We start from the raw sequence: 12,871 nt of genomic DNA on the forward strand, positions 1-12,871 counted from the left end.
GTGTCTAGGGAGAGGGAAGTCTGGGCATCTTTGCTTAGACTGCTGCCCCCGCGACCCGGTCCCGGATAAGTGGAGAAAAATGGACGGATGGATATAAAATCCTCCACTACTATCTATCTATGTAAGGTAGAATGTCCTGTGGCACATGCTGGACTTTTTTCTATGGTTCTACCTCCTATCTATAAAGAAAATCTCAAGAGTTTGGCAGTGCATCGACCACACAATCCACTATCATGGTGCCTAATTTTAAGAAAATCCACTATAGCATTTCTTTGTTCTTTGAACACCTCTACATTTCACAATATGTTGCAGTGCCAAACTCTTAGACTTACAGTGTAGCAGAATAATTACTAAACCACAACCTGTATGTATTTGATTATTACTTAGTAGTTTTTTTTTGTAAAAGCACAAATTATACTTACCAACACATATGACTTTATTTTCAAATAAAATATTATAACATCAGAAGAGTGTCCGTACAGTTTGTCAAACGCTAACATCAGACCTTCTATAGCTCCACCTGCTGGACATTTAAAAGGAGTACTGTGATGTTTCTCCCTCAATAGTTAATGCGATTTGGAGTGTGAATAATTCCTCTTCCACAATTTGTATTGTTTTTCCTGATAATACTAATTGTAAGTACATGGTGAAAGGCAGCACATGTAATTGCAGAAAGGAAAATATTATAGAGCTTACAAGACCTGTTTTATACCAAGAATACATTCATTCATTCATTCATTTTCTACCGCTTAGTCCCTGAACGGGGTCACGGGGGGGGGGCCGGAGCCAATCCCGGCTGGCAATCAGGCTTCTACAAAACTGATTAAAAAATACAAATATTTTAATATGACTAAATAATGACAGCTGGGATGTGCCCTTATACCAATGCAAGTCCATCACTGACTGTACAAATGGAAATACTTATTAGAACCATTTTATTTATTGTAACTGTATATTTTGTATAAATGATTATATTAGCAATTTCCACAAATGTTCTGCTTTCAAATGAAATAACCACCGATTATTGGAGCGATTTTGTTTAAAATTGAAAATAATGTATTTGTTTAGAACCTTTTATATGCAGATATTTGCCTCACAAAAGACGATTTATCTGTTATCAAGTCTATTATTATTTAACTAAAGGAACAGATTTTTACAAGGGAAGTCGTTTGATATTTTTTGCCCATAATAAACATCAGAAGTTCCCAGCTCCGACTCTCCGTGAACACACCATCTAACTACAGGAAGTAAGGTGGTGTTGTGTATCTATTCCATTCCGTGTTGTAGCCGTACTCCTATAATACATCCATGAATGTAGGGGTCAACGCTTACTATAGCGAGGTGCTACTGATGTGAAGCTATGCTATGCTCTACCAGACCAGACTGAAGTGATGATTCAGTTTGCCAAATATTTATCAGTTACTTATCAGTGTCATAGTCAAATAGAAAACAACGTCGCGAACGACAAAACTGAAACAACAGCGAGGTACGTCAACATTGATATGTCTGCGGCTTCCAGCAGCAGGAACAGTCCGTAAGCTAATTATGTTAATTGGTTTTTGTTAGATGGTTACAGTTTTAGCTGATAGCTGCCTGCCGCTAACGTAAGATGCTACATTAGCACCTTTTATGTTGTTAGCTAGAAAGCTCAGCCTGGAAGTATTGCAACACAACATAAGCGCGTGTTTTGTGTTGTTTGTTTGTAACCTCTTTGGCATTTGTTGATTTGAAGCGTTGAACATCTTAAATCCCTAATGGTCCAGCAGGGTTTCCGTTTGTTAGGTCAGGGATCATGCTAACTTTATGTACATTCCTTTGTGCACAGAGAGACTTTCGCGGCAGTAACTCACGGTCGGGTAATTTTAAGAGCATTTTGAAACTTTGGAGCTTGTTAATTGTGATCTAGATGCGCCCCTTGTGCTTAGAATTCAGCCGAGAATTGCTATCTAATGTTATTTCCTTCTGGTGCCTTTTATCCAGTCAAATGAGTTTAGAGGGAGGCCGATTTACACAAGTAGACAATTAGATTTTTATGAGCCGGTCTTTCTCGGAAATAACCGAATCAAGCTATTAAATTATTAAATGCAGAGGCCCAGACAGCCAATTTCAGACCCACCCATTGTTATACAGTACCACCCTGAGAACATCATCATATCCGTTAAATAGAAGAGTGCTTTCTTAAACATGTGGTTCAGGTATTGTACTGGAAATATTGTGTCAGCCTTTAGATATGTTACATCACAGAAAAGTACTGTATCAGTAAGATTACCTGGACTTCACTCCTTCTCTCAGTAAACACAGGTTAATGGGTTTATCTCAGCCAGTATGCATACATGTTTTAATCTGTCCACAACAGTGGACTCAGTTCCCCTGCTGCTGTATGTGCACTGGTAGTGTGTATCTACAGTATGTGGCTTTAACATGACAACCTCAACATATTCCTGCTTGACTAACTCAGCATTTTTCTGTTGTGTATTATTCTATTTTTCTTTCAAATAATACCCAAAGTATAATGCTTAGGTAAAGGAATATACACACATTACAATAGGTCTTATGAATAATGCACCATGCATATTTTCATTTGTGTATTTCATTGAAGGCCTTTTTTCCAAACTTAAAGCTTTTGTACACAATATTTTCTAATCAACATCTCTTGATAGCTCCTATTTCCATCTGTTTAACGGTGTTGTCCTTCTACAGCTGATTAGTATGCTGGACGTGGGCAAGTGGCCAGTGTTTGCTCTCCTTCCTCCTGAGGAACTGCAACTCATCCGACAAGCTTGTGTCTTTGGCAGTGCTGCAAATGAAGCCCTCTATGTCACAGTTAATGATGAGGTAACATTTGGATGTTCAAGGGTGACTCCTCTAATTTACATTAAGATGTGTTACCAAGCTTGACAGGCTTAATCTCCTTACATAATATTAGTCTGAGTATTTTCCCTTTCGAAGTTGATAGAAGAATGTAGCAGGATCCTCAATCTCTTCTTGATACAGGGTAAACTTCCAGGCACAAGGATAAGCAGATAGAATGAGGCTATCTTTAGCTATACAGGCCTAATACCAAAGCAAGCTCCATTTTTATCCTGTTGAAAGGTGCAGAGCATGCCTCATCTTTCCACGCTTACCTTTTTGTTTGGGAACTGTCATTTGTGACACAAAAGCTGTATTTTAGTGGATTTGGCTGCAAATGTTCAACCTGGCCTGTGTTCACAGTTACTTTTGTTTATTTATTTATTTTTAATTTCCATATAGCTCACAAACAATTGGGGAAATCAAATGTCAAAGTACTTCTGCAAGCATATTCCTGAAATATCTTACAGATTGGTTTAATTTGGCTTTGAATAGTGATAATTCCATTAATTACTTGACACAGCTAATCACTTGACACAGAATTGCCAGAAACTATATATTAGTAAAGACTAGAATGTAGCATTTATGCCTTTTATTAATATGAGAAGCATCTGAACAGTGATACTTGGTTTTTGCAGGTCTTTGCTCTGGGCACTAACTGCTGTGGCTGTTTAGGGATTGGGGACCTTCAAAGCACTATTGAGCCTCGCAGGATTGATGCCTTGTGTGGAAAGAAGATTGTGTCCCTAAGCTATGGAACCGGACCACATGTGGTTATCGCCACTGCAGGTAATTCAGTCCCAGAGAGGACTAGCATCGCTGACGAACAAGACGACACATGCAGATGACTAGAATGCCAGTCATTTAACAACAACAGCTATTAACCACGGTGAACATGAATAAACATTTGGTTGATGCTGTCTAGATGGAGAGGTGTTTGCTTGGGGCCACAATGGCTACAGTCAAGTGGGCAATGGGACCACTAACCACGGGCTGACCCCTGCTCTGGTGTCCACCAACCTCATTAGCAAGAGAGTGATAGAGGTGGCCTGTGGCTCCCACCATACTATTGCCCTCACAACTGATGGAGAGGTAATCCATCCTCAGTTATGTCCTTAATGTAGCTTCCTTCTGCTTCATCAGTGTAACTGTTTGGACTGTAAACCTTTTGTCTCTGTGTTTAGGTATATGCATGGGGTTACAACAACTCAGGCCAGGTTGGTTCGGGCTCTACTGCCAACCAGCCGACACCACGTCGCGTCAGCAGCTGCCTGCAGAGCAAAGTGGCAGTTAACATAGCCTGTGGTCAGCTCTGCTCTATGGCTGTGCTGGACAATGGGGAGGTAATTGGTCACATTAGTATGCAGATATTACAAATGAATAAGTCCACTTTTTGGCATTCAGCAGCCCATAATTGCTTTTAAGGGGATTGGCAAATGTAAATGCCTACAGCATCTTAGTACAAGATGCTAATGAATGGGTTTATATTAGAAGGATGGCTAAGTTTTTATGCTTTTACCCTTTTTTAAAGAGGAAGATGATTTGAACTAAACGTTGCTGTGTATTCTTCAACAAGAAGGCAGTGTTGATCACACACTAAATACACATTGTTTGCAGTAAACATGTTTCTTGCAGTTGGACATTTTAGAATATACAGCACAGAAAATGTAGAGAAAATGCTTATGTTTTTACATCAACTTCTATCTGCAAATATTTAAAATATATGCAGATAAAACATTGAAAACCATCCCTGACTAATGTCTTGATGTAGTGTGTACAGTTTGTTCAGAGTTTGTTCTACGTTTGTAGGTCTATGGTTGGGGCTACAATTGCAATGGACAGCTAGGACTGGGCAACAATGGAAATCAGCAGACCCCATGTAGGATCGCAGCTCTCCAAGGTGTCACCATTGTCCAGGTAAAAGCCTAAAGGATAATAAATCTTGCAAAGTTCTCACTGTTAATTATTTATTTCAGCTAACATTCAGCTTAATTATGCTCTCTCATCCATATACAGGTTGCCTGTGGATATGCACATACATTGGCACTTACAGATGAAGGGTTTGTTTATGCCTGGGGAGCCAACTCATACGGGCAGTTGGGAACAGGCAATAAGACTAACCAAGCTCTCCCGACTCCAATAAACACAGATAAGGAGAGGTTAGTACTCCGTTTTTAACTCTGCCACCACAACAGGTCAGTGGTGGCTGCATGACGAGACCTGAGAAATGAAATATTTAGATGCTAAATGCCTCAAAGGTGTGTGTATATATGGTTTAATATCACAGAGTAATAAGAGATGGATTGCTGACTCCAGAGACGTATTATTAGGGAAGTATTGCCTGCTGTGGAAACCTGCTTTCATTTGTCTGTAACATGCCATCTGCATAAAAGGCTCTACATTAGTAGTGCTGAAAGGATTTAATTCTGCTTTTCTCACAAGGATGGTGGAGGTGGCTACATGTCACACCAGCCACACGTCAGCTGCCAAGACCCAGAGCGGGCAGGTTATGATGTGGGGTCAGTGTCGAGGTCAAGCTGTGCTCAGCCCCCACCTCACACATTTTAGCAGCACTGACGATGTGTTTGCCTGTTTTGCCACGCCTGCAGTCACGTGGCACCTCCTGTCCGTAGGTAAGCCTGGTGTTGGACTTCAGAGATGTCTAAAACTGAAGAAAAGCCCCAGAACTTCTTTGTTATGCAGCCCTCTGAAAAAAATCAACTTAACTAACAAGCCACTGAAAACATCAGCACTAATTTCTCTGTCTGTTTTAATTGGAGTGTTCAAGGAGCAAATAGTGATTCCAATTAAAATTGAGATCACCTAGAATTCCTTTTTTTATAATTTCTACTAGAGGTCATCTTATCTGGATGGTTTAGAGACAACATTTCTGGGATTTTAATAAAAGAATGTAATTGGGTTTGCTGTACACAGGTGTGCTCCACAGTATCTTACAGTGAAATACAGCAGTTGTTAGAGGACTGTAAAACAGATGCCTTCTCTTTATTGCCAGATGCTGACAACTACCTAACTGTTGCCCAGTCTTTGAAGAAGGAGTTTGACAGCCCAGAGATTTCAGACCTGAAGTTCTTGGTTGATGGGAAGTGCATCCATGTTCACAAAGCCCTGCTGAAAATCAGGTACAGAAAATGTGGAGCCTCAAAATCCAAAGTTTAAATGTGAACTAGAACTGCTTGGTTGTTACAATAATTTTGCAAATGGGGGGAAAAAAATCACATTGTTTCACCTTTAGACTTGATGACGGTTAAATGGAGGTTTAGAGAAAATAACCAAAACACAGTTTCTATCCAGTCACATGACATTTTGACATGTACAGTGAGCAGCCTGCTTCTCCATTCAGAGGTTGCTCTTGATCATGGAGAGTGAACACCACACTGGGGCTTTCAGGGAAACACAAACACATGTTGACTTTGCAGAATTGTGTGACTGTTAGTTATAGAAACATTAACTCAAGACAAACAGATCAGTATGTTAATTGTGTGGGTCTCATGACAACAAACACCCTTAGCCATTTATTAATCAATTTATCAAATCCCTAGTATTTTCTGTGTTGCCTGTGTTTAAACTCCATCTTTCCCGTCAGTGTTGCAGGGAAGCAAAGACAGATCTACTGTTTCCTGTTTATCTTTTCATAACCACACTTGGGCACAATATATCTGCATTCCAGTCCCTTGGTCTTTTGCACTGTCAGTAGGAAGGAGCCAGAGAGTCTGCGGTGACAACCTTAGTGCACATCCTCACACAAACCTGTAACAGCACAAAACGGCTTGCTTTGGCAAGATCCCATGCAAATGGCAGATGTGAGATGTACTTAAGAGTATTAAAATTCAGTTGTTTGCTCAGCCCTGTACTGAGGAAAACATAAGAAGGGGCAGTGTTTTGAGAGATTAACAGTGAGGGGAAATTTGTCGAAGAAAAGGAAACATGATAGTCAATATTCCTAATGCAGTGTGCCAAAAGGATCAAATATGGAAAAATACTGATGCTATCATTGTTGGCAAAGTGCCTGTCTGCCTCAGGAATGACCTGAAGAGTAGGACTTGACCTAGATTAAATATGTATATTGTGTTTTTTTTTTTTTTGTTTTGTTTTGTTTTTTTGTTCTCTTTCCACTTTAGGTGTGAGCATTTTCGTGCACTGCTGAACGAAACAGATGACAATGCCATAGAAATTCACCAGTTCTCATACCTGGTGTATAGAGCCTTCCTGGAGTATCTCTACACAGACACTATTAACCTGCCACCAGAGGATGCTGTTGGTAAGCCGAGACATGGACCACAAGTCCTTTACACACTGAGAGCTCTAGGAATGAAATACATGCCCAGGTCCTAAACACACTCACCTGGTTGTTGCCCTTGTGTGTGTGCAGGGTTGCTAGACTTAGCTACATTCTACCGAGAGACGAGGCTGAAGAGGTTGTGCCAGGAAGCAATCAAAAGAGGCATCTCTGAGGAGAATGCCATCACTCTGCTCTCTGCTGCTGTCAAGTATGAGGCGCGGGTAAGCTGACACACAGTCAGACTCCACAGTGGTGGGAACCGTCACAGTAGCTAAAAGCTAGTCAGTTATACTCTTCAGCAATGACCCGACAGACCTCATTCATTTTAGGACCTGGAGGAGTTCTGCTTCAAGTTTTGTGTCAACCATCTAACAGCTGTCACGCAGACCCAGGCCTTTGCAGACATGGACCACGACCTGCTCAAGAACTTCATTAGTAAAGCCAGCCGCTCCGGGGCCTTCAAAAACTGACTAGTGTCCCTGTAGTGATGGATTCAGCACTGTGAGGATTTAGCTCAATGAGTTCCTTAGAGTCCACTCTAGACCAAAGTAAAGGCTGATCGGTATGTCACAGCTGGGGATGTAAACACTGGAGAGGCTAGCTGATATTTCTGTTACAGCCCTAAAATAAGCTCAAACACACTGAATAATGGGTTACACCACTAGTCAGAGTGCACCATGTAAAGGCCATATAGAAGGAGGTATCACAGCAGTTGTGTTTGTCCAATGGACAGTAAGCCTGGCTAATTCAGTGTCTCATCTGTGTGAGGGGATTTCCTCACAGTATGAACCAGCTCCGACAGAATGCCTGAAAATGCTGAATACTGAACATAATTCATCGTAAAATAAGGGATTGGCATTGAAGTTAGTCATTTTTTTTTTATCATACTGCCCTTTATTAGTATATAAAACAAATACACGATGTTTCTATTGTCCTGTATTACGCTGTCTAAATTAGCAGTGTCAGGAAGGGATCAGCAACAGGTCAGCCATGAGCTGAACCATCACACTCAATGGGCTAAAAACAAGGCAACTGCACTTTGTTTATTTTGGGTATTTCGTATCTCACTAATTATAATGTCTTTTCTCTTGCATAAGTAAAGTTCTGCCCCTTTGTTTGATGTTATAGTTATTAGCCTTTGCCATCCATCCATCAAACATTAACTTACTGTTTGTTTGTACTGACTAACACTAGCACTGTTGCTTTGCCCACCGTCAGCAGACTGAGAAAAAGCTGCAGCCAGTTGCACTTTTATTTACCTACTGACCGTTTACCTATGGTCAAATTAACCCTCTCTGTGCAGGACAGTGTCTGAGTTACACAAGCATATCGATTCCTGTGTAGCCTTTTGATGATGTCACTGTAGAGCCAGCTCATTTTTACAGATGTGTTTCATTGCAGTTTGGTGTGTTTACAGAAGTTTTTTTTTTTTTTTTTTTTTTAGTTAATGTGTTGGCAACAAGTGTTTCTTTGTTTCTCCTCTGGTTGCACCATGTAGTAATTCAAGTAGTGTTGGCAGACTGGGTTGAATATGGCCAAGGTAGGATCACTAGGTCTTTAAATGTTGTTGCCTGTTGTTACATAAAATTCATTAATCATCTAAATTGAATATATCAAAATGCTTTTCTTTTACCAAACTAGTTATTGTAGTTTTTTGGGACATTTTGATGATAAAAAAAAAAAAAAAACTGTTCTCATTTTGCATGGAGAATGTTAACATTTGACAGTCTAAGATGTAGTAAAATGAATAACTACATAATGTTGTATGTGTTGTTACGATGATTGGCCGTCTGTTATGGAATCATTTGATATACATGAATATGCAGTGTACTGTAAAATACTGAGGAAAGTGTTCAGCCTAGGACAGCACTGTGTCTGGACAAATGTACAGCTACAAAGCACAAACAGTGTAACTGTGCTTTCCCAGTAGAAGATCTAAGCCACCAAAGGGAAATTCACCGTCTCTGAATATCACTACATGCTGACGCGTTTTTGTGATGCTGACGCGTTTTTGTGATGCACACCTGCTCAGTAATCACAGTGCGTTTGTTTTTCATATCTGTGTCATCAAGTGCTTTCACTAAAAACGTAAAACATCATTTTTATCTGTAAACATGTTGCTTTAACTTAAGCACACATTTCTTTGCAAAATGGAACCAAGAATCATTTGACACGAAATAGTCATCTGGACACGTGTTTGTTTATTTCTTCATGTTCAACTATAGTGTTACATCATTGAGTGAATGGTGTATAATCTCCTGTAAAGCGCTTTGGCCAGTGTAACACACTGTGAGGAAAGCGCTATATAAAATACAGTCCATTTTTGAGTCACTTTTTTTTTTTTTTTACATAAAGTGGCAGAAAAAAGTAAGTAAATCCTTTGGAATTCCCTACATTTAAAAAGACGGTTGTCTTAAAATTTGGTCAGATCTTCATCTAAGTTACAATGCTGAAAGAAACCCACCTATTTTAAAACATCTTTTATCATTTTGTTCATTTTAAATACATCACTAAAATATTCATTAGGTTGGGGGGAAGAATGTAAAACCCTAACCTAATGGCATCAACAAACGCTAACTGGAGTAAGGATGTAGCAACCCTGAGTTCAATCAGCGAAATGTCTGGAGTGTGGGCCAGAGCTACTTTAATTTATAAAAATGAAAGCAATTTAGTTTGCTGTTCACAAGATGTGAATGAGGCCTTGCAGAAAGATGAACACAACTGCTGATTTGCATAAATTTGAAAAGGGTTACAAAGCACACTCAAAAGAGCTATGATATTGATCAGTCCACACTTACACAAATTGCCTAAGCTGTAAAGGAAATGATTTAGCTCTGTGGCTACTCCCCCTAGAATCAGGTATCCAGATAAGATGACCTCCAAGGCACAAGACAGAATGCTCAGTGAGATAACATTTGTGTTCACGATTTTGCCATATGCAAATTGTGGTGTAAGGTGTCAATGGCAACGGGACACCGCAGAGGAAGCTACTGCTGGCACGGTACTGTTCCAGGACACTGTGTCTGCAAAGATATTTACAGAATGTGGTCAGGATAGCAGGGGCACCATACAGTATAAGGTAATCTAGTATAATTGGTGTTTAATAAATACTACATTTGTGAAGTTTTAAGTTTTTTGATGCTTCGTCATTTGCTGAACAGGCAGTATGTTTGAGCATTGTGAAGAAAGCCAGATCAACTCGCCAACAATAATTCAGTTATCAGTTTTACATGGAAATGAGGAAGTGCAAACGGCTCCCAACGGTCACTGGCACAATTCCACGTCTCCCACCACCCCATCTTACCCTGTTTTGATAACATAATTTAGTTAACTTCTTACATAAGCTTTTTCTCTATCACCAGCTTTTGCCTCCTACACACCGCTCAGAAATGAGGGCAGTTGAAACACCACATCCTGTTGGCACACCTGACTGCTGCACTATATGTTCACGTTTTGAGTTTCATGGCTCAGTATCTATGGAAGCTGTAAACAAACATCAGCTAACTTGATCTTCAGTACCACTCTGCATAGTTACTGAAGCATAGACTGTTTAGTCTTTCAGTTTCTCAGTCTTATGGGAGTTTACTTCACTACTTGGAAAGGAGGTGGCGCTCCACTAAGTCAGAAGAGTTTTTCATAGCCTGGAAAGATAGTTTAATAACATATAAGAAAGCCCTTCATAGTGCCAGAACCGCATTTTATTCATCACTGATTGAGGAAAATAAGAACAACCCCAGGTTTCTTTTCAGCACTGTAGCCAGGCTGACAAAGAGCCACAGTGCTGTTGAGCTTAACATTCCCTTAGATCTCAGCAGCAATGACTTCATGAGCTTCTTTACAAATAAAATCACAACTATTAGAGAAAAAATGGGTCGAACCACTCCCACAGCTCTCGCAGATGTGCCATCTACTACAATGGCTTTAGAAACATCTGTAAGACCTCATTTATACTTGGACTACTTCTCCCCTATAGATCCCTCTGAGTTGACCTCAACAATTGCTTCATCTAAATCATCAACATGTCTCCTGGACCCCATCCCGACCAGGCTGCTCAAAGACGTCTTTCCCCTAATCAACACATCCATACTAGATCTGATTAACCTCTCTCTATTAACAGGTTATGTTCCACAGGCTTTTAAACTTGCAGTAATTAAACCTCTACTCAAAAAGCCTACTCTTGACCCAGGTGTCCTAGCTAATTATAGACCAATATCCAATCTCCCATTTATTTCCAAAATCCTTGAAAAAGCTGTTGCAAAGCAGTTATGTGACCACTTGCACAAGAATGATTTGTTTGAGGATTTTCAGTCAGGATTTAGAGTCCATCATAGTACAGAAACCGCATTGGTGAAAGTCACCAATGATCTTCTCCTAGCCTCAGACAAAGGACTTGTCTCAGTGCTGCTTTTGACACCATTGATCACAGCATCTTACTGCAGAGACTTGAACATGTTATTGGGATTAAAGGAACTGCGCTAAGTTGGTTCAAATCTTATTTATCAGAAAGATTTCAATTTGTTCATGTTAATGACGAATGTTCCACACAAACTGAAGTTAGTCACGGCGTTCCACAGGGCTCTGTGTTAGGTCCAATACTCTTCACTTTATAAATGCTCCCTTTAGGCAATATTATCAGGAAGCACAACATAAATTTCCATTGCTATGCAGATGATACTCAGTTATATTTATCTATGAAGCCAAATGAATCAGGTCAGCTGGTCAAACTTCAAGCATGTCTTAAAGACATAAAGGCCTGGATGACCTGCAACTTCTTACTTCTAAACTCTGACAAAACTGAAGTTATTGTGCTTGGGCCTGAAAACCTTAGAAATCTGCTGTCTAATCATATAGTTACTTTAGATGACATAGCTCTTGCCTCCAGTACTACTGTGAGGAACCTTGGAGTCATCTTTGATCAGAATATGTCCTTTAAATCACACATAAACCAAGTCTCTAGATCTGCCTTCTTTCACCTACGCAATATTGCAAAAATCAGGAGCATCCTGTCTCAAAGTGATGCTGAAAAACTGGTCCATGCATTTGTTACTTCCAGGCTGGACTACTGTAACTCTTTACTATCAGGATGTCCCAATAATTCCCTAAAAAGCCTCCAGTTAATCCAAAATGCTGCAGCCAGAGTACTGACAGGAACTAGCAAGAGAGATCATATCTCTCCCATATTAGCTTCTCTCCACTGGCTCCCTGTAAAATTCAGAATAGAATTTAAAATCCTTCTCCTAACATACAAAGCCCTTAATGACAAGGCTCCATCGTATCTTAAAGACCTCGTAGAGCCTTATCATCCTAACAGAGCACTTCGCTCTCAGAGTGCAGGTTTACTTGTGGTTCCTAGAGTCCACAGAAGCAGAATGGGAGGCAGAGCCTTTAGCTATCAAGCTCCTCTCCTATGGAACCAACTCCCAGTCTCAGTTCGGGAGGCGGACACCCTCTCTACCTTTAAGATTAGACTTAAGACGTTCCTTTTTGATAAAGCTTATAGTTAGGGCTGGATCAGGTGACCCTGAGCCCTCCCTTAGTTATGCTGCTATAGGCCTAGGCTGCTGGGGGCCCCATGATGCTCTGAGTTTCTTTCCCCTCCCCTCCTACTCTCCTCTCCTCCCCTCCCCTCTCCTCCCCTCTCCTCTCTCTCCCTATGCTTCTATATGCCACCATTACACATCACTAACTTTGTGTCTCCTCTCTCCCATAGTGTGTCCTCTC

General features: G+C 40.3%; 1 protein-coding gene across 8 annotated transcripts in view; it reads left to right on the plus strand.

The window, feature by feature from the left end:
- Positions 1-9,249, plus strand: part of rcbtb2 (regulator of chromosome condensation (RCC1) and BTB (POZ) domain containing protein 2) — a 12,380-nt gene extending 3,131 nt beyond the window's left edge. For 3 of the 8 annotated variants that reach the window (XM_020614729.1, XM_020614725.1, XM_020614724.1), the window contains exons 2-12: positions 2,701-2,835; positions 3,489-3,639; positions 3,776-3,942; positions 4,035-4,193; positions 4,660-4,767; positions 4,867-5,009; positions 5,293-5,483; positions 5,864-5,990; positions 6,990-7,129; positions 7,241-7,371; positions 7,480-9,249. In XM_020614729.1, coding sequence (XP_020470385.1) covers positions 2,710-2,835; positions 3,489-3,639; positions 3,776-3,942; positions 4,035-4,193; positions 4,660-4,767; positions 4,867-5,009; positions 5,293-5,483; positions 5,864-5,990; positions 6,990-7,129; positions 7,241-7,371; positions 7,480-7,620 — 1,584 coding nt within the window. In that variant the 5' untranslated portion in view covers positions 2,701-2,709 and the 3' untranslated portion in view covers positions 7,621-9,249. The other 5 variants (XM_020614727.1, XM_020614728.1, XM_020614723.1 and 2 more) reach the window with 5 other exon arrangements.
- Positions 9,250-12,871: the final 3,622 nt, after the last annotated feature.

The sequence above is a fragment of the Monopterus albus genome, unplaced genomic scaffold, assembly GCF_001952655.1.
Source record: "Monopterus albus unplaced genomic scaffold, M_albus_1.0 scaffold150.1, whole genome shotgun sequence".
Classification (NCBI taxonomy): domain Eukaryota; kingdom Metazoa; phylum Chordata; class Actinopteri; order Synbranchiformes; family Synbranchidae; genus Monopterus; species Monopterus albus.